Source organism: Ochotona princeps, chromosome 7, assembly GCF_030435755.1.
Source record: "Ochotona princeps isolate mOchPri1 chromosome 7, mOchPri1.hap1, whole genome shotgun sequence".
Lineage (NCBI taxonomy): Eukaryota > Metazoa > Chordata > Mammalia > Lagomorpha > Ochotonidae > Ochotona > Ochotona princeps.
The window spans coordinates 33639916-33667859 of NC_080838.1; the positions used below are offsets into that span (position 1 = coordinate 33639916).

Below are 27944 nucleotides of genomic sequence, written 5' to 3' on the forward strand. Positions count from 1 at the left end.
ACAGAGTCTTACACAACCAGCTGATCTGAACAACCGGCCCCTTAGCAGCTCCCAGATGGCAGTAATAAATGGCAAGCTCACTCCCATTTTCCAAACTGTACTCTGAGTTCAGGGCTTTCTGTAAGTGCCTGCATATTACTGTTTCTTCCAAAACAAGGTTAATTTAAAGATGTATGGGGTTGCCTCATCAAGTACTTAATTTGCCAAACTGTTTCAACCAAGCACCAGATAACCAACCAATTGTCTCTGTTGCTGCCTCTGACACTTCTGCTGAGGAGCATGAACCTGCTCTGAGGGTCAATCCAAGTTCAGGTTCACAGCAGAACTCTCGTACTTGGATGTTTGTCTTTGCTTCCTAGGAAGCCTCATCTTGAGTAACGTACGGTTCCACAGCTGAAATGCTGCTGCTGCTGAGCTTTTTCACTGGTTTATTCGGGGATAGGTGGGAGAGGGGGAAATTAAATTTGTCAACTAAGTTCTAACTTTCCTTTACCCGGGGCCCGAGAACTTCACCTCCCCTTCAGATTTAGATTTTAGGAGGTGATTTTGTTCAAAGTCCCTCAATTTCTTCAGTGCCCAAATTGTCTTTTGAGTTTACTTAAGATTTAAGAAAGAAAGGAAAAGAAAAAGTCCACTGTCTTTCCAGCCTCTTCAGGGGAACACCACCGCTTGCCGCCTGTCTCAGCTTCACCAGCCAAGGCCGTCCTGATCAGCTCCGGGAGCCCCCAGGAGACAGCACCTACTACCATCTTCCCTGGTCACCTACTTCAAAAAGCCAAAGTCCTTGCAGTTAGAGTCTGTCAGAACAAGTTCAGTCTCTGGAGACGAAGCGATCTGTGTTGTCCCACTATGTTCCATGACGTGAACTTAATAGACACACTCCCCATCCATAGCAAATCCAGGGTGTGACAACCCCGAGGGAAACCGAGAAAAGACATTGCTGGCCGTTCAGAGAACCGAAAACACAGTGCAAACTGGAAGGGAGTTCTGAAGGAAGTCTGTCACTAGAAATTTAAACTGCAATCAAGGGCAGGAGGGCATTCAGGAGACAGTGTCCTGGCCTACCGAGGGGGAAAGCCGCCCCTGTGCGCCCCTCCACGGCCCCCTCGGAAGCCGCCTCGCTCCCCTCGGAAGTTAGAGCGATTCCTCTCTCGCCCCCGGCCAGCAGATGTCCCACCCCTTCCACCACCCCTGGGAGCACCACCTCCCCGATCAGATTTAGACTTGGGCGGTGGAGATTTGGGTCGCAGTCTCTCAATTTCCTCTGTGCATCCAGTCAAATAGGAATTGGGGGCACTGAAATAGGACGCGTAGGTCTCTGCATTGTAGTTGCTGTTGGTCAGCGTTGGTCCAACTGTGAGCCAGCCTGAAATGCAGCAGAGAAACGTTTTTTGGGAACCTCTCTTCTGTTGATGATCCCTTCTCCGCACTCCCGCAATCACTATCGTTTTTATCCAAAGGAGCTGAAAACTTGGATCCACACAAAAACCTTAGAGAGATTCACACTAGTTTTCTTCCAAAAACCGGGAAGCAAGAGAATGGTATCCTTCACTGGGTAAGTGGGTAACTGGCCACAACCAGAAACTGGAATGAGTCAAAAGGGAGCTTTCAAGCCATGAAAAGACAAGGGAACAAGCTTAAAGGCAAATGACTAATGAAAGAGGCTGATGGAGAAAGTCCACACGCACTACCTATGCACGAGTGCAACCATGGGAGATTCTGGAACAGGCAAAATTCCAGAGACAGTAACAAGACTGAGTGCCAGGGACTGCAGGTGAGAACAGCTGCAGACGGGGTGTGCTCAGGACCGGGAGTACTGTGGGAGCCCGCAGTGGGGCATGCAGGCCATGGCCCATCTGTCCAAACCTCCAGACACACACCACGAGGGAAGCCTCATGGAAAGCAGACTTGGGTCAGTGCAGGCTCCCCAGCTGTGAGAAATATCCCGTTAGGGCCGGGGGTGGGAATGACAACAGAGGCAGAGTATATGGGATGCCAGCACAGCCCCGGCTCTTGGAGCAGCGGTCACAGAACCCGTTGTTCCACATTCCGGTCCACTTTTGGATGGCATATCTCAGGAACTTGCTCTCAATTTTGCTATAAAGCAAGCACTGCTCATATTTGACATAAAACAAAAAAAAGGATACAAGAGACTGGCAATATGGTGTCATGGATAAAGCAGCCGCCTGTGGTGCCAGCATCCAACATGGGCACCAATTTAAGTCCCGGCTGCTCCACTTCCCATTCAGCTCCCTGATTGGGCCCACGTATAGCAGTGAAGGATGGCCCAAAGCCTTGGGACCCTGTACCCGCGTGGACACCCAGAGTAAGCTCCTGACTCTTGGTTTCCCACCAGCCCAGCTCTGGCTATTTGGGGAGTGAACCAGCAGGTGAAGATCAATCTCTCTCTGTCTCTCACTCACTGAGTAACTCTGCCTTCCAAACAAATATGATACAAATATATAAAACAACATTATTATATCTTATTTGTTAATACTTCAAAGATTAATAATGTTGTTGAAACTGAAGTGGTACCTGGTCGAATTGTACTATCTCTTCCAAACAGATGAAGGCGTCTTCTACCAAGACAGAAGTGCTCAATTATATGAAAAATTTCTACAGGTTTTTCTATGTTGCCAATTTCGGGTTCCTCTGTGATAATCAGGTCAATGTCAACATTGGCGTGGATGAAGTCCCCATCTGTGCTACGCTTTACCGTTCCTTTGATCCCCATTAGGCAGTGTTCCTGAAGAAGAGCAGAACAATCAACTTCTTAGCAACAGCCCTGTCATATTTCACACGTCTGATTGCCTCCATTCCAAACACTCCTCCATCTTCTGAATCCTTGGGATGCAGTTTTGTGGGCACAAACCTGCAGGCAGCAAGCCTGTAGCTCTCGGTATAGGAAGACTACTGGACAAACAGGAAAGCTGCACAGTCGCACTCAACAGCAGCACACCCGGGGGGGGGGGGGGGAGGACTTTCTCACCCACCAAGTCATTCTCTACTATTTCTCAGACACCAGAATTTAGCTCAATTCTGACACAATCTACACCTGGTTACCGAGGACCTCACAGGCTAAGGACTCAGTCCCACAGGACTAGCCCCAAGTCTAGATACGCACCCCAAGTCCGAGCTGTCACAGTGCTTTTGACTGGTAGCCTTTCAATCAATGTCCAATGACCTGTTCCCTGTCCCTCAAGCTTCACCACTTGCTAGAGTGGCTCAGGGAATTCAGGAAAGTGCTCTAATTGTTAGTGCCTGTCTAGTATAAACAGCTATAAATCCACTCAGGATTCACCAGATGGGAGAGATACTTGGGACAGAGTAGGACAGTGGGGGAGGAGAGCCCGAGAGCCATCCTCCCTGCAATGCCACAGGTTTACCAGTCCAGAAGCTCCTCAGATCCTGCTCTTCTGGAATTTTATGGAAGCTTTAAGTGGGAATAAATCCTCCCTGACAGTCTGAACAAGAAAGATGCTCCCACCAGCAGCTCACTACAGAGTAAACTGTTAAAGCCTGATACTAGCAACGGAAAAGTTCTCAGGGGTTATTGAGTAGGAATCAAAAAGAGAAATAGGTCTCTAAACTGGCCAGCTATGAATTCTGCTTTCATCTCTTCTTTCTGAGCCTAGCAAAAGTAAAATTCTCAGTGCCAAAGTGTTAAAAGCCCCTATGTCACGTGTTAGTACAGCAGCCTGGGACGAGCAGGAATATACAGCATGGTGACACTGATAGACACTGATCCAAGATCCTGAATAAAGCCTTTTCAAATCAACGTGCATGGATTCCTGTAACAGTCAATGCCATTTTTACAACTCTTAAGAAAATGACTACTCCACAAAAGTAACTGGACAATTTATAGACACTTGGAAAAGTATGAGAGGAAATAACAGGGATAAGAAAAACAAAATAAAGAAGGCAATACCTTTGTTCTCTGGAAGACGGCCTTCGGGTCTAAAGTCTTAGTTTTCCCAGGATTGTTTTTATTGGTTTTAATCCAACAAATATCTTCACATCTTCTGTAACCCCACTTGCGTAAACACTAAAAATAATTTTTTTAAAATTTAAAAGAACTGCTTAAACAAGCTTCAAATAGCCTACCAGCATTAAAAAACTTTTTTTAAAAAAAATTTTTTTGGAAAGTCAGATTTACAGAGAGGAGGAGAGATGGAGAAGATCTTCCATCTGTTGATTCACTCTCCAAGTGGCCACAACAGCCAAAGCTGAGCTGATCTGAGGCCAGGAGCCAGGAGCTTCTTCTGGTCTCCCACATGGGTGCAGGGTCCCAAGGCTTTGGGCTGTTCCCAACTGCTTTCCCAGGACACAATCAGAGAGCTGGATGGGATGCAGGGATGCTGGGATTAGAACCTGTGCCCATATGGGATCCTGGCACATGCAAGGCAAGGACTTTAGCCACTAGGCTACTGTGCTGGAGGCCCAATTTAAAAACTTTTGAGATTGAAGGCAGTAAATTCCTAAGTGTCGCAATGATTTTGTTTTAGTGGAGAAATCTAAGAAATGCCAGCCTTTAAATAGTCACAAGACAGGTAGTGTGGTGTGCACGTTAAGCTGCTGCGTGGGCACAGCTGTATCATGTATCAGAGTGCCTAGGCTTGAGTCCTGCCTCTGATTCAGTTTCCTGCTAGTGCACCTGGCAGGTAGCAAATGATGGCCCGAATGCTTCCATTCCTGCCACCCTACGTGAAAGACCTCAATGGATGTCTTTGGGCTTCAGGCTGGCCCAGAGTTCACTACTGTGGGCATCTGGGAAATGAACCAGAGGATGGCAGATCCCTTTGTCTTATTTCTCCCTTTCTCTTATCACTCTTTCAAATCAAATTAAATTAGCCTCAAAACATAAATGTGTACAATTAAATTAGAATACATATATGAGAGTACCTGGGGGAAAAAATCTGTAGACAGAACTAAAAAAAAAAAAAGTTTATTTTGGTGCAAAACATTTTGAAACCCTGGCATATATTTTTTTTCTTTACATAATAAACATTTCCCTCATAATAAACAACTCTCCTCATATATCTTTTGGATGTTTGTATCCTATATATAGCTAAATATCAAATAATAGGGTGCCTGACACAATGGCTCAATTAGCTAAATCCTCCCCTTACAAGCGCCCACATCGCATATTGGCACCGGATCATGTCCCATCTGCTCCACTTCCCATCAAACTCCCTGCTTGTGGCCAGGAGAAGCAGTGAGTGAAGCATGGCCCAAAGCCTTGGGACCCTGAAGCCACATGGGGAACCCAGAAGAAGCCCCTAGCTCCTGGCTTTGGATCAGCTCTGCTCCAGCCATTGCAGCCACTTGGAGAGTAAAGCAACAGATGAAAGATTTTTTTGTCTCTCCTTCTCTGTAAATCTGCCTTTCCAATAAAAATAAACAAATCTAAGCAAAACATCAAAACAGGATTTCATCCTATCAAAACTCTTTAATATAAATTGGGTATCACTAATACATAAATGTGAGATCCAAAATGTTCCAAACACTGAAATTCTTTGAATGCTAGGAGAACTCTCAAAATGCTTTAGATTTTGTAGCATTTCAGATTTTGGACTTGAGCCATTCAACTGCTAAAGCCTATGGAAACATTTTAAAACCCCAAATCTCCAAAATCTTAAACATTTCTGGTCCCACGGGATTCTCAATATGTATTACCTTCTAATGTCAATAACAGACATCAGATCCTCTCTCATCACAAAAGAATGCACAAGACAACTGGATTTCTGCCATTCCAATTTCTTACCTCGACAAAACTAACTACTGTTGAAAATCCCTAACAACTTTTCAGATGAGAGCCTATAAACCGTTTTTCATATTTAATGCTGATAAAAAGCAAAAAGTCCAAACTTAAAATTGTTATGTACATCTCTTTACTGGGCAAAACTCTCCTTGCATGTTTATAGAATTCTGAAAATAGAGAAGTGTCCCAGAATCTGTGATCCTCGAACTTATAACAAACCCCAGAGAACCAGCACACAAAGTGGCATTTTCAGGGCCTGCGTAGATACAGGTGCTGGCAAGCTGCCAGGAGTAAGACAGGAATTCCTACTCCCAGCCAACTGACAGGTAAAGTGGGGAAAAAAGAAGTACATGTCCCAGGAAGGAGAGAAGAAAGGAAGATCAAGCACAGCACTGAAACACAACTAAATCTAAGTATTTAAAATAAATTGAGGGGCTATAACTTGTCACTGTCATTTGTTTATTTAAACTATGTGCTTTCCAATTTGGATGTGATTTCATTTGAAATTCAAGTACCAATGCTACTCAGAATAACATTCCACAGACATTCATAAAGAACCATGACATGATGGGTGTCAGACCGATCGCTCAACTGGCTAAACCTCCACCTCCAAGCACTGCATTCCCTATGAGTTGCGAGTTTGTGTCCTGGTTGCCCCACTTCCAATCCAGCTCCCTGCTTGTGGCCTGGGAAAGCAGTGGAGGATGGCCCAAAGCCTTGCGACCCTACAACAACATAGGAGACCTGGAAGAAGCTCCTCGCTATGGATCAGCTGAATTCTGGCTATTGCAGCCATTTGGGGAGTGAATCAATGAATGGAAGATCTTTCTCTCTTTCTCTCTGTAAATCTGATTTTCCAATAATAAATAAATCTTTAAGAAAAAAAATGACATGAAGCAGCTCATTGTGCTATGATTTAGCTTCAAATCTCAAAACTTCTTTTTCAAATTGCAATAATTTTTATTGTGAAAGGACTTAGTCCACTTTCAGTGCTAGTTAACTGACTGAAGAGAACAGCTTTTTTCAATATTCTTTTAATGTTTTTTTTCTGAATACTTTAGAACTATTCAAGAAGCAAAATACTGAATGACATTAACCTTCAAACTTACTATGCAACACATCATTACTGTTTTCTCATGGATTTAAACTTTATAACATTATCTTACCACTCTGCCAAGGTCCAATCCTTCCCCGGAACCACACCAAAGAAATATAAATGATCTGGGGGCTGCAATCTCATCAATTTCTAACTTCATAATCTAGAAGAAAACAAAATAAAATTGCATAAAACCATTGTTTCCCCATTCATTCTAAATTCAAAAGAACAACCTCAAGGATTATCAAGATTCTTACTAATGTGTTCTTTAACTAATTTCTGCTAGAAAATGTAATAAGAACAAGTTTTACCTTTTATATTACCTTTCTACCACTGTTTTATTCTTTTATGGGTACAAATGACATACATATCTGCATATGCATACATGCAGCTTAGAGAAAATTCCACAGAATTTTATGTTTGTTTATTTTTCCATTTACAGAATTTTACAAGATGGAGCTTGATATATTCTACAGTAACATTTTATCATTTATGGAAAAAAGAAACAAATGAGAAGAGGTGAAACGAGCCCAAAGTCAGGGACAAAATTAAAACATCACAGTAAATGTTTAGGAAGGACTATAATCACAAGTATTTACAGAACAGTTTAGGATCTAATCCTAATTAAGTCTGAAGTGCCAAAATAATCATTGTTTGCCTTGTAAGTAAAAAGTGTGTTACATTTTTAAAAAAAATGCTCCTCAATCAAGTCTCTACATTGTAGGAGTCCCACATTCTCTCATAAATGTGTGTAGAAATAACCAATGTGCAAGATATTCTTCCCCATTTCCTTAGAGAACTTCTAGTGACCATCGTTCAAGTGAAAATCTGCTTGTTTCATTTACAAAGAAAACCTTAACTTCTACCCAAACTACAGATGGAACTAAAATCACAGCATTTTTCAATTTGAAAAAAAGTCACTTATTTGATGCCAGTAACACACATTAAGACACATGTGTAATAGTACTGAAAGGCATGTAAACCTGTAGGGACCATCTGAAAAAATCAACAACAAATATCAAGAACAGTAAGCCTTGGGAATGCTATACAGTGTATAACTTGATGTACCAAAAATAAGCACAGATCATCCAAACAGGAAAGACAAAAACTATTTTAAAATGATCCATCAAAAATGTAAATAAAGTACCAGGCATACCAATGCTGATAGCAAAAATACCAAAGAGGGGGAAGCGGAGGTAAACCTCAAGATAAATATTATAAAGAACAGTGACTGTAAGGAACTCGCAGAGGGCACCAGGACTCCAAGCAGTTTCTCAGCACACAGCGGGGTTGCAGGGGCAGGCCTTTCCCCACCTCACCCCTCTCCCGGCCCTGGATTATCACTGATCATACTTCACGAAATGTCCTTTCTTTAGTTTCCAGAACACTCACGCTCTCCACTTCCTCTTTCATCTCTAACCCAGTCTTTTTCACATTTTTACCCATGTCCCTCAGGCTACTTGTCCGGGTTTAATATGCTAACTCTTTAAAATTTGTTATTTGAGATCCAACTGTTCCTGAGTATCATATTCTTCTTACCTCTTCTGCTTGACTGGCTCACAAGAACCTGAAAATGAACACATTTAACACCATCTAATTGTTCTAACCCTGCTCCTCAGCAATTCACTCTCCTTCAGTTACCCCCAACAGAATTTCCAGTTATCGCTGACTCTGCCTCTCATCCCAACTACCAGATCCATTTCATAAACACTGCTGGATTTATCCTCCTTGCTTCTATTCTTACTACTACTACACAGTCTAGTTCAGAGTCCCTTCATCTCAGAACCAGCTTACTGGAAATGGTTTCTAACTGTTCTCCCACCTCTAGGCTTCCTTCATTCTAGTCTGGCATCCACTCACCTTACTGAACGGTTAAAACCTTTCAAAGACATTAAAGACCTTTCAAAGGTTTCAAAGACAACTTTTAAGACAGATTAATGTGTTCAGAAAAAGATCTAAGGTCTTAAAACAGGAGCTGAAAAGAATCCAAATCTGTGTTTCAGCACGTCTCTACAGACCACCCTGTGCTGGCCTGACAGACCAGACGTTGTAGTTTACCTCTACAGCCATTCACCCATCTGTCCTGCTGCTCCTTCTCCTTGCAACCCCTGCCCCGCATTTCTCCTTCCCTGGCAAATTCCAGATAATCTCTTCTACTGTAAGTGCCATATCCTCCATGTTCAAATGCCCCACTCTCCATAGACTTGGTCAACTGTTCTCTTATCAGCTTATTCAATTTGATATTATAAAACCCACAGAATTATAATGGAACTTATGGTTTCAGTCAATCTCCAATCCCTTTAAACCATATGCTACTTGTGGTAAGTACTAAATCTCACTCCTCTTTGAATATCCAACACCTAGCACAAGTGGTACCTAATAAATATTTCTTATTTTTGTTACTGGCCAGTAAAAATAGGCATTGCTGTAACTGCACTCACTAGCTTGCTTATTTATTATTTTAATATATTTGGGAAAATATAACTTTGTCAGAACAGTTACATTATAATGATAACATATATATGTATTCTTTTTATCTACACTGTTAGAGTCCTTAAAAATAAATTACGGTTTTATGCATAAGTGCATATACAGATGAACACAACACATTTCTACTGACTGGAACTAATCAAATACAGAATGAGTCATCAGTCATTCTGCCTGCTTTTAAGCTTCTCTACCAATATATCCACGGACTCTTAAATGGTACTGCGAATCTTGACTGGCACACACGTTAGCTACCAAGAAGAATCCAACTAAATATGTGTCAATGCACCTTCAACCTTCACCTTCAATAATACCATAATCTTGTTATTTATAATCCCTACAGAAGTAGGAATATTTTAATCTCACATTCTAATCAAATAAGCATTTTCACTTGAAAAACAGATTCATTGCAATGTTTCATCGTACATCATCCCAAGTCCAGCATTTCTCATTAGCAGTGATACCAGTCTCTCTGTAATATTCTTCTAAAGGAGGTTCCAGAAGAATCACATCAAATTTGGGGGTTAGTTCTCTGATGTCAAATGCTTCTATATCTGCCTGTAAGTACCTATTGGATTAAAACATAAAAATGAGAAGATTTCCAAGTGTGACATGATTCATAAAGAATCACAAGCTAATTACTAAGTATCCTTTCACAGAAGTCTGCTTTCTTTAGTAAAAACATTAAGCCATCTTCCAGTGCTCTCTTAGGAGTTGGTCTTAATACTACAAAGATAACATCATCCGATTCCTCATGGATATCCCACATATACTCTTAACAACAAAAATTCAGATTAAGACATGAGTCTTGCAACCTCTTTTTATTGTTTTCTAGTTTTCTAATAAATGTTGTACTGCTTTTCCCCCTCAACTGTTTAGTTAGAACACAAAGACTATTTCTCTGTTTCAAATACTTCCTCCTAAAAAATCATTTCTAAATACAGTTTCTTTAACCAGTTTTACTCATGAATATAAATTTTAATTAATAGGGCCCAGCGGCGTGGCCTAGTGGCTAAAGTCCTCGCCTTAAACGCGCCAGGATCCCATATGGTAGCCGGTTCTAGTCCCGGTAGCTCCACTTCCCATCCAGCTCCCTGCTTGTGGCCTGGGAAAGCAGTCAAGGACAGCCCAAAGCCTTGGGACTCTGCACCTGTGTGGGAGACCTGGAAGAAGTTCCTGGCTCCTGGCTTCTGACCGGCATAGCACCGGCCGTTGCGCTCACTTGGGGAGTGAATCATCGGACAGAAGATCTTCCTCTCTGTCTCTCCTCTCTGTATATCAGCCTTTCCAATAAAAATAAATAAATCTTAAAAAAAAAAAAAAAAAAAAAAGAAGCTTCTCATTGGCACATCTGAATGGGCAGCTTCCCAAAAAAAAAAAAAATTTTAATTAATAGTCTTTTAACATTACTAACCTTTAACGAAAAAATATTTTCACACAGCATGGAAGTATTTTATTTGAGAGGTTTGATCCACACCCAAAGATTCTGCACAAGCTGGGACCAGCCACAGTGGCACAGGAGACTAGGCTACCTGAGTCATCACCTACTGTTCCCAGAGTCTGTGCCAGCAGGAAGCTGGGACTGAGACTTGAACCCAGGCACTCTGATGTGAGACAGGGCTTTCTAACTAACTGCTTACTGACCAGGCCAAGTACCTGCCCCAAAAGTGTCCTTAAATACATCGAGTTTAGGTATACTTAGACTTCCCCACACATTGAGATTTGTTTGAGGTTTTTCTAATGACTAACAGGCTACATTTCATTAAATATAGAAAGCATTGAAAATAAGTTACATGTGAAACAAACATTCCATCATTTTAAGGACCTTACATATATTTCTGAGGAAAACATCCCATGGTTCAAATTACATTCCAAATTGTCACAAATAGTATTTCAGGATGCTAAATTATCACTAATTTTTGTTTTCTTTCCTTTACCTGACTTCTTTAAACATTCTTTGACAAATTTGTGACAAAGTTATTTAAAATGCTTTAAACAAATTACAAAGAGCATCAAGAACAGTGGAAACTTAAATGGTTTTCTATGAAGAAAAAAATATTTAGCGGTACTTCAAGCTAATGATCTGGAAAATACACATACACAGATATCAGTGAGCACCCACTAGCTCCAGAGTTTCAAATTTATCATACAGAAGAGGTCATGTAATTGAGTGTGTGAACCTTACACAGATGCTAAACATATTCTGAAAAGAAATATAAGAGAAGCTAACATTGAAGCCTGATTCGGCCCAGAGAGCAGGTGAGTGCAGACCACTTACATGGGGGGCGTGTTAGACTTGGCGATCAGCTCATCCTTCAGCCTGATGAGCTCCCTCAGCTTAGGGTATTCTTCAAATCTATCAGCCAACCCTGAGGGGAACAAAGTGTCAATTAGTATTTCATTGCAACTACAGTTAATATTCAAAGGTTATTATATTCCCCAAGAAAACAATACAATCAACACACAGCTAAAGTTCTCGCCTTGCACGTGCCGGGATCCCATATGGACACAGGCTCATGTTCCGGCAGCCCCACTTCCCATCCAGCTCCTGGGAAGGCAGCAAAGGACGGCCCAAAGACTTGGAACCCTGCACCACCATGGGAGACACTGAAGTGGCTCTTGGCTCCTGGCTTCAGATCAGTTCAGCTCTGGCCATTGTGGCTACTTGGGGAGTAATCAGAGGACAGAAGATCTTCCTCTCTGTCTCTCCTCCACTCTGCATATCTGCCTTTCCAATAAAAACAAATAAATCTTAATATGTATTTATATTATATGAAATATTCATTTGCATTACTCTGTGGATATACTAAACCCAGCAAACCATAGTCTTTAAATGGATTAGTTGAGTCATATACAAATTATCTCAATAAAGCCGTTCAAAATACAAGACTAGGCACAGAACCAAACTGGAGCTACAAAAGGAACAAAAAAAAAAAAACAGATAAAAGAATAGCGCAGCTATGGTAAAGGGAGGCATACCCTGAGAACAGAGAGAGGGTGTCAAGCTAGGAAAAAGTAATTTGGTTAGAAATAAGACACAAAATGGATCAACTATATCAGTGTAATCCAGAACTAACAATAGCACATCCCACGGAAACGTGACTTACCTACATCCCTAATGAAATTCTGAGGCCTGTGTCCAGTGTCTACAAAATGTTGGCAATAGTCATTGTGGGGATTCAAGCTCTGTGTTCCCTAAAGCAACAGAGAAAATGAAATGAACAGCACGCTCTCCAAGGGTGAATGCATTAACTTTAAACTTTTTTTTTTAATCATGAAACCATATGAAATTTAGATTTTTAAAAAATTGAAAACACAACTAAAAATGGCTGCATTGTTCATCAACAGCTATTTATACACCATTACTCAATTTAGATAGCCAAATATAAAATGAATGTTTTATAATGACTTTTATCTTATTAGAATGATCTCTCAATCACTGAAAAGATCTTGAAGGCAAGTATTTAAAATCTTTTTAGGCAATACAGAGCTTAAATAGAAAGAATTAAAAGATGTGAAAATCATTAACGTTACCTTAAGGAAAGTACTAGAATCTTTGTAAATCTCTTCTTCATATGGCAAATTTTCTTCCTCCTGTTGCATTTCTAGTTCATCCTTGAAAGATGATGTAAACATGTAATGGTTAGAGGTTATCTCTCTATTGTGTCTTGATTAACACTGTTTTCTTTTCCTACCCCTGAATGACTATTTCAAAACACATTAAAGCCAAACCCTGGGGTCTTGCTTTATTTTTACTGGTTCCAACTGGCTGATGTTTACAATAAAATAAAAACTTCGGCCCAGCGAGATAGCGTAATGGTTAAGGTCCTTGCCTTGAACATGCCAGCATACCATATGGTCGCCAGTTCTAATCCCAGCAGCTCCACTTCCCATCCAGCTCCCTGCTTGTGGCCTGGGAAAGCAGTCGAGGACGGCCCGAGGCCTTGGGACCCTGCACCTGCGTGGGAGACCCGGAAAGAGATTCTTGGCTCTTGGCTTCAAATCAGCGCAGCACCGGCCGTTGCCGCTAACTTGAGGAGTGAATTATCGGACAGAAGATCTTCCTCTCTGTCCTCCTCTCTGTACATCTGCCTTTCCAATAAAATAAATACATTTAAAAAAAAAAAACTTCATTACCATGAATATTAAATACCTGTATCTACTAACACTCTACTGACTAGTGAAGCCTCAATTATCTCATTGATAACAACCTGCATGTAAGAAGTTAGATTGAGTCATGAAAGATATGATCTCTAGGGGGCTTATTTTATTTCTTTCAGATTGAATCATACAAAATTACTATTTTCGTCAAAAATATGAGATTATAATTATATATGGATCAACATAATAAAATAGACAAACATTGAAGTTATATATTAGCATACTTTGAAGTACAGCACTCAAGACTATTTGCAGCATTACGTGCCATCACTGAACTTCTAGTGATATACTGAAACTATGCTTTATGATCTCTAGTAAACACAGTTACTCAACAATTAATCTGAAAAAATAGAGGTACGTTGTTTTGGTCCGTAACACTTTCTTTTCAAATAAATACTGCAATTATAACTTTGGAAACTGGATTTCCTTCAAACTGTCAGAAATGGTTCTACTCTGCTGATTAGACCATCATTTGTTCATTTTTTTTTTTAATTATAAACAACTCCTTTGTAAAAATCTATTCGAGAGAGTGCAAGAGACAGACAGCAAGCTCCTACTCACTGTTCACTCCCCAGACACCCACATCAGATGAGAGAAGATGCCAAAAGCCGTGAACTCAATCGAGGCCTCCCACGCAGGTGATCAAAGCCGAATTCCTGAGGACATCCCCACTGCCTCCCAGGGCACACCCCAGCAGGAAGCTGGAACCAGGCGCAGGCCTGGAACTCCACCCGAGCACTTGATCATGGCATACAGTACCAGGACAGCCATGCCTAACACCTGCACCAGGATCTCTTCTTTTTTTTTTTTTTAAGATTTATTATTATTGGAAAGCCGGATATACAGAGAGAGAGAGAGACAGAGAGAAAGATCTTCCATCCGATGATTCACTCCCCAAGTGAGCCGCAACGGGTCGGTGCGTGCCGATCCGAAGCCAGGAGCCAGGAGCTCTTCCAGGTCTCCTATGCGGTTGCAGGGTCCCAATGCATTGGGCCGTCCTCGACTGCCTTCCCAGGCCACAAGCAGGGAGCTGCATGGGAAGTGGAGCTGCTGGGATTAGAACCGGCGCCCATATGGGATCCCGGGGCGTTCAAGGCGAGGACCTTAGCCACTAGGCCACACTGCCGGGCCCCCCAGGATCTCTTCTTGATCACGGTATCCCACTTTCTACTTGCCTTATATTCTTCCACTTTGTCATCATCTGTCTCTCCTTCTTCCAAGCACTTACGCTTTGCACTGGGAGTGGAGGTGTCATAGGAAGCCCTGAAACAAAATATAACTATCACACATAAACACACACCAGATGCACGCATGTACATCCTACTAATACTAAACAGTAGACAACAGCAGAAAAATGCAAATTTTCCCAGATTCAGCAGTAAGTTCTTATTTACCCAGTTTATAAGTCATCCAAAATCATAAACCTTATTAACTGGTAATGCTGTACTTCTACAAGAAAGCAACCAAATGAGAAAACAAGCTGTTATAAGGGACGTATTACTACAAAAAAAAGTCCTATATTATGCAAGATGCTTCTGTATACAATTAGATAGAATTTCATCTGTGCTGAGCAAAATTAGTATCCGGATTAATAGCTAGAATACTGACAAAATTCTGAAACAATTTCCTATACCAAAACTTATTACTTTTCTTTTAAAGACTTATTAATTTTTATTTGAAAGGTACATTCAATTTACAAAGAGGAGAAACAAAGAGAAAGATCTTCGATCCTCTGGTTCACTCCCCAAGTGGTCACAAAAGCCAAGCCTGAGCCGATCCAGAGCCAGGAGCCAGGAGCTTCTTCTGGGTCTCCCATGTGGGTTCAGGGTCCCGAGGCTTTGGGCCATCCTCCACTGCTTTCACATATCACAAGCAGGGAGCTAGGTGGGAAGTGGAGCTGCTGGGATTAGAACCAGCGCTCATATGGAATCCCGATGTGTTCAAGGTGAGGACCTTAGCCGCTAGGCCACGCCACCAGGCCGATCATACCATATTTATTAAAACAATGATCTTTTCAAAATACTAATACATCGACAAAAGAAAAAAAAGGAACAATTCTGTGACTGACCTGCAAGTTTCTCTTGTTTCAGCAATTTCTCTCTGCTCTTCCTTGCTGTTGAGCACAGCACCAATGCTGTCAGCACTTTCTGCTCCCAACTGAAAAAAAGAGGAAAAAAAAAATTACACTGCACTGAAAAACATTTCCAGGCATCTATACCAGCATTTCATGTATCAAGTAGTTAAAAAAGCAAAAACAACTCACAGAGCAAACAGATCAATTAATTAACTTGCAAGACAAACTGCAAATAGCTTGCGGCAAAATCATTTTAATTATGAATAATTTTAACAGCAGAAAAGCATTGTATGTATTCAGTTATATTTGAAATAAATACACTTAGCCTTAGCTTATTTTCTAACATAAAGTAAGTGATAAAACATGATTTAACAGTAATAGCCCCAATCTAATTCACATGTAGGCCAGCAGGTGTTATAGCCCTGTTAGCCCTAGTCTGCCCCCAGTCCCAGCTTTCACACTCACCAGCAGGAGCAGTGGCCCAGCAGGAACGTTTTCATTACTCCCCTACTGGGTTCACCTCCTCGTCTTACCTGTTCTGGTGGGTGCTGCAGCCCAGTTTGGCATGGCCTGTCTCATCTTGGCATTTGGCGGTGGGTGCTGCAGCCTGGCTCTGCCTGGTCTCTTCCCCTTCCAGTTCTTGCTGGTGGGAATTGCCACTCAACCTGGTACAGTCAGCCCCCAGTCCAGACTCTAATGTGAACTGTCTGGTGCTGCGGCCAGACCCAGTCTGTCCTGCACATCATCCTGGTTCTCAGATCTGCCAGTAGGTATTATAAACTGGCCCAACCTGGCCTGCCCCCAGACCTGAGCCACACAAAAGCTGCAGGTACTGTGACTTGCCATGGTCTGGGCTGCTCCTTGCCTTGGTCCCATAATTCATAAAAATAAATTCGTTAGAAATTTATTTATGCTGCTAGTTGTTTCCTCTGCTTTTTATTTACAGCAGCTGAGTTGTATATATACAAATATAAATATATCTTTAAATATATTATAAATAAATATATATTAAAAAAAAAAACAAAACAGTAATAGCAGGCCCGGTGGCTAAAGTCCTCGCCTTGAAAGCCCCGGGATCCCATATGGGCGCCGGTTCTAATCCCGGAAGCTCCACTTTCCATCCAGCTCCCTGCTTGTGGCCTGGGAAAGCAGTCGAGGACGGCCCAATGCATTGGGACCCTGCACCCGCGTGGGAGACCCGGAAGAGGTTCCTGGTTCCCGGCTTCGGATCGGTGCGCACTGGCCCGTTGCGGCTCACTTGGGGAGTGAATCACCGGACGGAAGATCTTCCTCTCTGTCTCTCCTCCTCTATGTATATCTGGCTGTAATAAAATGAATAAATCTTAAAAAAAAAAAAAAAAAAAAACAGTAATAGCAACCAAAGAAGGCGCAGTATTTACAAAGGATTCTTCTACTCATATACTTTTCTTTAGCCTGTGATCTACCAAAAATCAAGGTTTATTTTTAAATTTTTTTTATTTGTCTTAAGCTAACTTTTTCAACAGTAACAAAATGATAATGACAATTTGGTAATCGGAGAAATTTTGCAAAATACAACTAATACAAATAAGTTATGGTAAAAAAAAAATTGGCTAAGTAGAGTAGGAACAATTTATGGAAAACTTTTGAAGCCAAACCAAGCAAGGTATAATGTCATTCAAAGGTGCTGAGAGGAACAATTTTAAGCACAAGAAAGGCCTGAAGCATCTGCACTGAACAGCCTTTGGCTCGGGCGCAGGGTGAAGACATGCTCAAGCTACCAGGCTGGACAGGTATCCTCACTTCCAGTGACTCACCTCCGTGCTGTCCAGTGACAAATCCCTTCTAATGGACTTCAACTGAACTTCAACTGCTCCCTAAGTTCTTCCTTTTTCTTTTCTTCCCTCAGCAGACAACACATCTATTGCTACCACTGGAAGGCTTCCCAACTTTTTTCCTATGTCTATTTTTTCTTATATCTCAGGTAAGGGCAATTTATTTCTTCAAAGATAATTCCTCCATGGCTAGTATATGAGGTTAGGCAGCCCCTTTCATTCAACTTTTTGCAGCTTTTTAAAAAAGTACTTCATTGCTTGATACCATTTTTATTAGTTTATCTTTTCTTTTCTATTTGTGTTACTTTTTCAATAATTTCTATGACAACTTCCAATTCTTCACTTGTAATTCAATTGTTTTACCAGTTCGTTTTTGTTCACTTCCTTCCAATAAACTCTCAACTCCCCAACCATGTCTGCTCTGTTATATATGTTCTGCAGCCTAACTCAGACATAAATGCTAAACTAGCATACAATGTATGACCAGAGAACTGCTTTAAGGTTAAAAAAAAAAAAATTCAGTGTTTTAATTTATTTACGAGGCAGGAAATACAGAGGAAGTACAGTTCCAGCTCTCTATCGTTTTACTTCTAAATGCCCCCAGTGCCCAGGCCTGGCTCAAGCTTGCACTGGGAGCCAGGGATTCAACCCTGCTGACATGGCCCGCAGAAGTCCAACCACTTGAGTTATCACTGCTGCTTCCCAGGTCTACATCAGCAGGAAGCCAGAGTTAAAGAGTCAGAGTCAGGAATCAAACTCAGGCACTCCAATACAGGACCTGGACATCCTTGCCACTACTCTGTAACAACTTATGATAATTGTGAACTGACTGGAAAAGGCAGTTCCATTACGGTGGAACTAACTAAATACATTATTTTAATAATTATAAAAATGTGGTGTTTCATAGGGCAGATGTATCTAATTTTTTGGAACAAAGCTGCAAGTTAAAATAACAGGGCTGATGTGGTGCGTTCAGTAGGTTAAGTTCCCACTTGCAATGCTAGTATCTCGTAAAAGACCGGTGGTTCAGGACCCTGTAGATTGGCTTCCAATCCAGCTTCCTCTTAAGGCACCCTGGAAGGCAGCAGATGACGGCCTCAAGCCTTGTGGGAGACCTGCACGGAGCTCTGGCTCCTGCTGCAGCCTCAGCCTGGGCTGCTGCAGCAGATGGCAGATCCTCGTCTCCCTTTCTCTGTCACCCTGCCTTGCAAGTGAATAAATAAATAAGTCATTTTCTTAGTAGGAATAAACCGCTAGTCAACCAACAGCATTATCTGGGAGTTACTGCATCCAACTTACTCACCCAACAGACAAAAACAAACCGGGTAAGACACGCACATTGCTATACTCAAGTATTTTGTCAATTAACAAATGTTCACTAAAAGCTTACTTTATAGGGCCAGAATTGTGACCATCTGCAGTGCAGGCATGCCATATGGACACCAGTTCAAGTCCTGGCTGCTCCTCTTCCAAAGGAATTCCTGCTAAAGAACCTGGAAGAGCAGCAGAGGATGGCCCAAGTGCTTAGGCCCCTGCACCCATGTGAGAGACCAGAAAGAATGTTGTAGCTCCTCGTTTCAGCCTGGCCCAGCCTTAGTTGTTGTAGTCATTTGGGATATGAACCCGCGGATGGAAGATCTCTTTTTCCCTGTCTCTCCCTTTCTTTTCTCTAACTCTCTCTGCCTTTCAAATAAGTAAACAGAATTTAAAAAACAAACAAACAAAACACTTACTTTGTGCAAGAAATAATCTGAGTTAGAGTGATCCGACAGGAATCAAATGCAATAATCACTAGTGGAAGGATTAACAGGAAGTAGAATCAAGAAAGCATAGGGCTCAGGGTGGTAGCCTAGTGGCTAAAGTCCTCGCCTTGAACGCACCAGGATCCCATGTGGGCGCTGGTTCTAATCCCAGCAGCCCACTTCCGATCCAGCTTCCTGTTTCTGGCCTGGGAAAGCATTGGACGACAGCCCAAAGCCTTAGGATCCTGCAACCAAGTGGGAGACCCAGACAAAGCTCCTGGCTCCTGGCTTCAGATTCACTCAGTTCTGGCCTTTGTCTTTGACTCTTCTCTCTGTGTATCTGACTTTCCAATAAAAATAAAAATTATTTTAAACACAACAAAGAGCGTAAACCTGAATTAACATAGGTTTCATCACTAAATTGTAGATTGTGCCAAGTGGAGAGATGGAAGTCAGAAGGGAAGAAGGGCAATTCTGAACACCAAAAGGTATATTCTTTTTTTTTTTTTTTTTAAGGATTTTATTATTATTAGAAAGCCGGATATACAGAGAGGAGAAGAGACAGAGAGGAAGATCTTCCATCCGATGATTCACTCCCCAAGTGAGCCGCAACGGGCCGGTGCTATGCCGATGCTGGGAACCAGGAACCTCTTCCGGGTCTCCCACGCGGGTGCAGGGTCCCAAAGCTTTGGGCCGTCCTCAACTGCCTTCCCAGGCCACAAGCAGGGAGCTGGATGGGAAGTGGAGCTTCCGGGATTAGAACCGGCGCCCATATGGGATTCTGGGGCGTTCAAGGCGAGGACTTTAGCCGCTAGGCCACGCCGCTGGGCTCCAAAAGGTATATTCTATAAAAATAATATCCTGGAGAGTGAATAAATGAACCTGTCATGTTCACACAGGGAAAAACAAGCGAAAGGCTGGAACTGGTCGCTTCCTCAGTGAGTGGTCTGCACCCAGGAGGAACCAGGACACAGGGAGGAGTTCCAGAAAGTACGCAGAAAGGCCTAAAGCATAATTCTGCAAACTGACCCATGCCATGACCTTCTCACCTCTAAATTCTCATCACCTAACTTGCATGTTTCAAGAAGAGACTGAATGAATGGCAATATTCAACCTAATACACTTGATGGTAAAAACACCTATTATTTGTAGCTGGATCGTCAGCACCTACTGGAGTGCCAGTACTTTTCTTAAGTGTAAACTGAAAAGTCATTCCACGAAGGTATTTCAAGTCCAGTGAAGATTTAAGTTCAAAATGTGTCCGTGAAACACTTGGTGGCAAAAAAAAAAAAAAAAAAAAAGAGCTACTAAACATTTTTGAAGATAACATAATAAAAAAGTCGCTAAAAAGAATTAAAACAAAAGTCGCCTAAAAGGAAAACTGGTTTGTCCAACAGGGCACTACCTCCGGCACAAGGGACAGATCTGATTTCAGCAGGATGCCACAAATCTGGTCTCAGATCATAAAAGAGGGCAGAATGCAGATACCCACTTACTTAAAAAAAAAAAAAAAAAACCAAGGTCAGCTTTGTTGAAAAAAACGCAGAGGGGTGAGTGCCCCGGGCTATGATGACCTAACTAACCTCTAAAGTAACAGTCCATCATTGCAGAGATGAGGATGGAAATAACCTGCATTCCAAGAGGTGATTGCGACTAAATGCCCATACCAGCTGTGGAAGAGGAGGCCACTGTGCCCACGCAGGACGCGGCATCTCAAACGTCACCGCTACTTAACACGAGAAACGTTCCTAGAGAAACCCCTGAGGGCAAGGGCACGGATCGTGGACACCTGCGGGGCGAGTCGCCGGGGCCGCGACGACTTGCGGCGACTGGGCCAACGTCCCGCGTCCTCCTCCGGGAGCCCCGTCCCATGCAGCAGCACACGGAGCTGGACGCCGAGCCGGCGGGCCCGGGGCGACCTCAAAAGGGGACAGAGAGGCCCGAGAAGTGTGGGCAGCGGGAGGAAAAGGGCGGCCGCGCACCCGGGCGCACCTGCTGTGCGAGGAGCTGTCGCCTTAGCTTCTGCCGCTCGCGGATCTCCTGCAAGCGGCTGTCCATGTCGGTCTTTCACTCGTCCCTCTGCAGCCAACCCGCTGCCCAAGCTGGTCAGTCACCACAGCACACTTTTCAGGGAGACACGGTCTGCGACACGCAACAGGAAAGCGGGTCCCGGGTGGGCACTTCCGGCGCACCGAGTGAGCGTCTCCTGTCGGACGCCTGCGATTGGACGCCCGTTGGAAGGGACCCAATGAGCGGCCTCGCGGCGTTTGACTGGCGTGCAGCCTTGAGGCCTCCGGGGGCGGGGCGGAAGCGCCGGGAGCTGTGGGCTGATCCCGAGTGGAGACTTTCCTGGCCTGTCGCTCCTCTGGTAGTTTGTCACATTTGCGTGGTTTACCCGTACTGCTCTGAAATGTCGACTCGCTTCCCATTCATTCCCTCCATAACAATCCTGACGTTTTCGAGCTCGACAGATGCCCGCCCCCCCCCTTTTTTTTACTTAAGGTGCGTTTAATCATTTGAAAGATTGCATTTGGGACAGCCGCATTGTACATTACGGAGCTTGGGTTGGAATCCCAACTGCCCTTCTGAGATCAGCTTTCTGCAAATGGTGAGAACTCCATCAGTGGGAGAGATGCGGATGGAGTTGCCAGACCTTGACTGCAGCCAAGCCTACACGTGTGTGTTGTAGGCATTTAGCCATCTGTGAGAATGTGTGTGTCTGTATTTCACAAAAAAATAAAAACCTGAAGATCGTACCTGTTGCTTATTTGGGTACTATACTGATTTAAACTATTTACCAGTGATGGCAATGGGCAACTGTACATACCTGTGTTTACTGATGTTGGGCATTTTCCAGAAGGTACCGTCATGGAGCTTAGACTACCAAAGATCAGGTAAGTTGGGTTTTGTTTGTGGAGTTAGATCTTGTTAGATGTTTTCTTTTCTTTCTTTTTTTTTTTTTTCTTTCCTGGTATGATACGGTGTCAGTTCCTTAATTGTGTTCTTTCACTCCATTTCTCAACCTACAATTGTTGAGGCAATGGTTGGACTGGCTGTCTGCAAGCTACATTTCACATTTCTAATTTGTGCACATTCAGAAGTCCTGGGAGAGGTGAGGCCTAGCAGTCCTGCAATGTTAAGAGAAGGTGAATGCAGCTTTGTAAGTGTGTCCAGGTTGTTTGCTGCACATCTCTTAGGATGATTTATATTGCTGGGAAAGTTGGAACACAAATCTTCAGTTTAATAGACAGACTTCATGGTAATGACCTTTTGGGTCTCTCGGGGTTTCACTTCAGACAGGATTGCCACATGAGCTTGTCATTTGCTAATTTCTAGTGGGCTCTGTTATCACCAAGCTTGATTAATAAAGACTCCTTAATACATTCTAGACTTGTCTGGCATGATCTCTTTTACACCCCGCAACAGTCGTATGCCTGGTTACAATACAATTAAAAGATTTTTGCTTTCCTGTAGGGGAATTTGGTAAAGATACAGACATGTACCACCTTAGAGTATTTAGCAAAGCCACTGGAATTCTTCAGAGAGTTGTTGCTGTTTTTACAGAAATGGACACATACCTCTAAAATCTATCTCCCCACCAATGAGTTATAAAACACTAGAGCACATTGGCATGCGTATAGAGTTATTTATGTGCCTTTCACTAATGAACATTCATCATGGCAACATCAGGGCCATGAGAGAGTGTGCATAGTAGGAGAAGGAGGGAAAAGAACTTTGGGAATCCCTACACTGATTCATAGTCACTGAAGAAGCAGCTTAAGTCACACACAGACATTGGGGAGATAATTGGAGATCCATAAAGCAATGGACACATGCCTTCCAAGCTTCTTGCTAAGGGGCCCTCTGGATCTGTGTGCCCAAACACCTCTTCAGAATGACCCCACAGTTGTCGTCTACGCGTCTGATCTCAGAATGACCCCCACAATCTCCACTATGATGGGAAGGTTTCTTTGCTACTTAAGTTCGGGCTCAGGTATCCCTGGGGAGGGGGAACCTGTGGGAGGTTATTAAGCCATGAACATCTTGCCTTTCTGAGTGGGATTAGGTGCCCCTGGTAAAGCGCTGAGCAGAGGGCGAGGACTGAGGCACAGATGAATAAACAGCCTGCTGTGATGCCAAAGTCAGGATCAACATGCGATCGGCACCCTGGCTGCTCTGCTAAGATTCAGCTCTCTGCATAGGTGCTATGACAGTGTTGGAATACAGCCCACATTCTGGCCATGGACATGAGAGGCCAGGTGGAGGTCAGGGTGTGCAGATGAGTAAGTTCAAGTGCCCTCGTCATGTCAACAGAAAACCATTGACTTAAAATATTATCAGAGGAAATGTTTCTGCTTGTTACCAAAAAAAAAAAAGTTAGCATGAAGCCAGTGATGTCACGAAAACAGCAAATAAAACGTCTCCAAAATACACAGTGTAGGAGGACATTGTGACCCTAGAAGGTCAGCGAGCATAGGATTACAGTTGATTGGATAATATCTGTATGAAAACAACCCAATGGCTACCTTTTGTATACCTGATTGGATATCATTTGTAAAAGAACAGTTGAGTGGACCTCATGTGTATGAGAACACTTGGTGGAATATACAAGACAAAAGGAGTTCCAAACAAAAGCATAGAAACATTGTTGGGTTTTGTTGATAAGCTCAATACTTCCTCTCTTATCCCATATGACCCTCAGTGTATAAAGTCTGATGCCACTAAAAAACTTCGGCTTTGACCATCAGTCAGGGTCCATGCATGTTCTTATCGGCTCCATGCACCAAGTCCATCGCTGCGGGACAGCGACAACACAGGAGGAAGGAGGGGAAACTGGGTGCTTCTGGCACTGTAGAGACAGGTTGCCCCCTGCCTCCAAGGGCTGTGGATATTCTGGCCCTTAGAAAACAACCAATAGGGCCCCTATCATCACGGCAAAGGGCTTTTCAGATGTCCTTGCTCCTCTTCTGAGAACTTACAATCTTAAGTGGAATGGCTTGCCTTTCAGAATATATCTTAGAACATAAAAGGCAGCAGACAGAGGGGTGGGCATTTGGTGTCACAGTTAAGATGCCAGTTGGGAAGCCAGCATTCTGTGTCACAGCACCTGGCTCGTCTCATCTCCGCTCCACTCGTGACTCCAGCTTCACGCAGTACACATCCTGGGAGGTCACAGGTGACGGAGTAAGTACTTTGGTCCTTACCGCTCCCATGGCCAAGTACGCGGGTCCCTACTCGTTCTGGCCTATCTGCTGCTCATGTTGTCATTCTGCAAGTGAACCAGTGGATGGACAATCTCTCTCCTTCTCTTTATCTCTCTGCTACACTGTCTTTCAAACAAATAAAATGAAAAAAAAAATCTTACTTGTTAATACACATAAGTATCACACATATTTATAAGTGTATGTTGTTTTGATATTACACAACTTAGGTGTTACCTAATGTTGTCTACCCGTTATATTAGATAACTGCATAAACAGCTTTACTATGATTGGTTTGTGGTGCTAAAGATGTTTAAAAAGTGTTACTTATATTGCTATGAGTTGAAGGATTCTAGAAGGATCTGAGAACATTTTACTTTAACCCTATCATCATTATTTGCAATTCAACTAGATTAAAAATAAAATTTGATTTCATTTGTAACAGCCTAGACTATCGTTTCATTTTTATATTCCAGGCATTCCTTTCGCCCTGGTCACATTTACCAAAGGTCTCCTCACGTCAGAGCGCACATGCATATTGTCCACTAGATGGCGACAGAAGCCCACAAACATTTCAGACGGCCAAGCAGGGGAAAAGAGCTTGAGACCAAACTAATTTCTAAAAACTAGAGGATAGTTCCATCAGAATGTTAGAGTCTCGATATTGACTTTTTTAAAAATCCTGTTAAAATAATTAGAAATACATATTTTGAAAATTTAAAATTGTTTTTTAAATTGGCTAGCATAGAAAACAGGGCTGGAGACAAAACTTACCCAGCAATTGCAACAACCAGTGTGCGTGTATGCTGATTGGATTGACAGACAGTGCCAGACTCTTGGCATGCATACACAAGAATCAGGTCTGGGATCACCTCAGACGAAGTTTCTCTGGGGATCTTCCCAACTGAACCACTAGATTCAGAACTCCAACCATGGAGAGAATTGCAAGTTCCATGGTCTGACTGTGCAGTGCCTCCCTCAGTGGCTTAGACAGGGCAGTGGATATACCCAGGTGCACACGGAGCATATGGCAGTACAGTGGAGCCGGTAGAGAACACCTGCTACTGTAACAGAGGATGGAGGACAGAACAAATCGGTCAACTACCCCAGCCAAATGTTGGCAGTGAATAACTGGCCAGAAACTCTGTGCCAACCAGTGGATTCTGGAGAGATTTCATCATGCTTGGAGTGGCGAGATGGGCAGCAATTCAAAACTGTTGAACTGTTGAAAACCACTTGAGTAGGAACTTTGGAACATCAGGGACCCTAAGATGGTTGGGAGGCTGGGTGTGGCTTCTCCCTTTATCTCCCTCTTTCCCCCAGATAACAGCAAGAAAAAAGAGAATGTGGAAATAATGTTCTTACCCACTTTCCTCTAGCCCTTGACCCTTTGTACCCTGATCAACTCTGTAAAAATCCTCAAAAATAAAATAACAGAAAGAAACTGCTGCCACTGGGAAGTAGCTAGCCAGGACTGCTACATCAAGGGCTGGGGAAAGAGTACAGGAGGTCAACAAAGATGGCAGGAGAACCCTTCCTGCTTGAGCAGTCTCCAACTTCAGGGGTAACGAAAACTCTGACTCAGACGGGCTTCTTTCAGCTCTCCTTGGTGGTGTTGGTCTGGCCAGCAGTGAGTTCCAGGTGGCAAGACGGTTGCCTGGAACATCCTGTGAAAAACAACTGCAGTGAGCTTAACTTTCTCTGATTTGGTGGCTCCCTATCTATGCTGTTCTCTTGCCTAAATCCCTGCTCTTCTGTAGAATATTGATCAACAGCATCAACATGTCTGTGCTTAAGGACCCAGGTTGCAGGTTTTTTGGGCTAGGCTTATAATGCAAGCATCCTATATTGAAACATTTGTTAAAATCCTGGCTGCTCCACTTCTGATGCAGCTCTCTGCCAATGTGCCTACAAAGCAAGACAAGATGACCCAGTGCTTTGGCCTCTGCCACCCATATGTGGGACCCAGATGGAGTTCCTGGTTCCTGGTTTTAGTCTGGTTCAGGCCTGGCCATTGCAGTTTTGTATCAATTTCTATAGCCTCCGTGTAGCATTAAGACATCTAACTAATGAAATATATGTGTAAGCAGATATAGGGGACAAAGAAGTTCAACAGATGTATAAGGGGGCCAGTGCAATGGCTTAATGAATAAGTCATCACCTTGCAAGTGCCAGGATCCCATATGGGTACCAGTTCATGTCCAGACTGCTCCACTTCTCTTCCAGCTCCCTGTCTGTGGCCTGGGAAAGCATTAGAGGGCAGCCCAAAGCCTTGGGACCCTGCACCCACGTGGGAGACCTGGAAGAAGTTCCTGGCTTCAGTTTGGCTCGGTTCCAACTGTTGTGGCCATTTGGGAGATAGTAGGTCATTTTGGCTCTCCTTCTCTGCATAAATCTGCCTTTCCAATAAAATAAATAAATATTTTAAAAATAAAAAGATACATAAGAAAATGCTCCTTTTTGTTTGGGGCTCAGCCTTCTGATCGAGCTCTCTGCTGATGCACCTGGGAAAGCAGTGGAGGATGGTCCGGGTACTTGGGCCCCTGCACCCCGGGGGATAACAGGATGAAGCTCCCGGCTCCCGGCTCCCGGCTCCTGGCTCAGGTCTGGCCTAACCCTAGCCTTAGAGGCCATTTGGGGAGTGAAGCAGTAATTGGAAGATCTCTCCTCTCTCTCTCTTCCTCTCTGTAATTCTGCCTTTGAAATCATAAACAGGGCTCAGCAGCGTGGCCTAGTGGCTAAGGTCCTTGCCTTGATCCCATATGGCTGCTGGTTCTAATCCCGGCAGCTCCACTTCCTCTCTATCTCTCCTCCTCTCAGTATATCTGACTTTGTAATAAAAAAAAAATCATAAACAGATCTGTAAAATAAAGTTTCTGTAATTATTCAATATGCCAAACTGAATGAAATGAAATTCAAATGACAACATTATAGGATATAGAAAATGAAAGTGGAGGAAATCTTCGAGAGCATCCTGTAGAACTTCTCTCTGAAAGTGGAAATGCCTTTTCCATAACCCCAGCAAGTGGAAATCCATTTTATGCTTAAACATATCTCATGTATCAAAATCCAACTCGCTGGCCCTGTCCTGCCATCTGAAGCAATAGGCTATGTGTCTACTCCTCACAGAAAGCATTCTAATGTTTAACGGTACTTACAATTTTCCAATGATCTTGCCTTCTCCAAAGCAAATTCTCCAATTTCTTTTTTTTTTAAGATTTATTTTATTTTTGGGCCTGGTGCGGTGGCCTAGCAGCTAAAGTCCTCGCCTTGAATGCCCCGGGATCTCATATGGGTGCCGGTTCTAATCCCAGCAGCTCCACTTCCCATCCAGCTCCCTGCTTGTGGCCTGGGAAAGCAGTCAAGGATGGCCCAAAGCTTTGGGACCCTGCACCCACATGGGAGATCTGGAGGAAGAGCTCCAGGCTCCTGACTTCAGATTGGTGCAGCACCGGCCATTGTGGTCACTTGGGGAGTGAATCATCGGACGGATGATCTTCCTCTCTGTCTCTCCTCCTCTCTGTATATCTGACTTTATTTATTTTATTTTTATATGTATTTTTAAATTTTATTTTTATTTGAAAAGCAGAGTGACACAGAAAGGAGAG

General features: G+C 43.0%; 1 protein-coding gene across 3 annotated transcripts; it reads right to left on the reverse strand.

The window, feature by feature from the left end:
• Positions 1 to 1001: 1001 nt before the first annotated feature.
• Positions 1002 to 21294, reverse strand: METTL14 (methyltransferase 14, N6-adenosine-methyltransferase subunit). Of its 3 annotated transcripts, none has more exons than XM_058666916.1 (11): positions 21128 to 21294; positions 15574 to 15662; positions 14734 to 14768; positions 12879 to 12959; positions 12452 to 12539; positions 11623 to 11713; positions 9771 to 9912; positions 6928 to 7020; positions 3929 to 4045; positions 2536 to 2746; positions 1002 to 1366 (listed from the first exon to the last, which is right to left on the reverse strand). In XM_058666916.1, exons 3-11 carry the CDS (start codon positions 14758 to 14760, stop codon positions 1062 to 1064), a joined length of 1155 nt encoding a protein of 384 aa, XP_058522899.1. In that variant the 5' UTR covers positions 14761 to 14768; positions 15574 to 15662; positions 21128 to 21294; the 3' UTR covers positions 1002 to 1061. The 3 variants fall into 3 exon arrangements, with proteins under 3 accessions (XP_058522899.1, XP_058522901.1, XP_058522900.1); XM_058666918.1 differs by having other exon boundaries at positions 14681 to 14768; XM_058666917.1 differs by lacking the exon at positions 14734 to 14768.
• Between the last annotated feature and the right edge of the window lie 6650 nt (positions 21295 to 27944).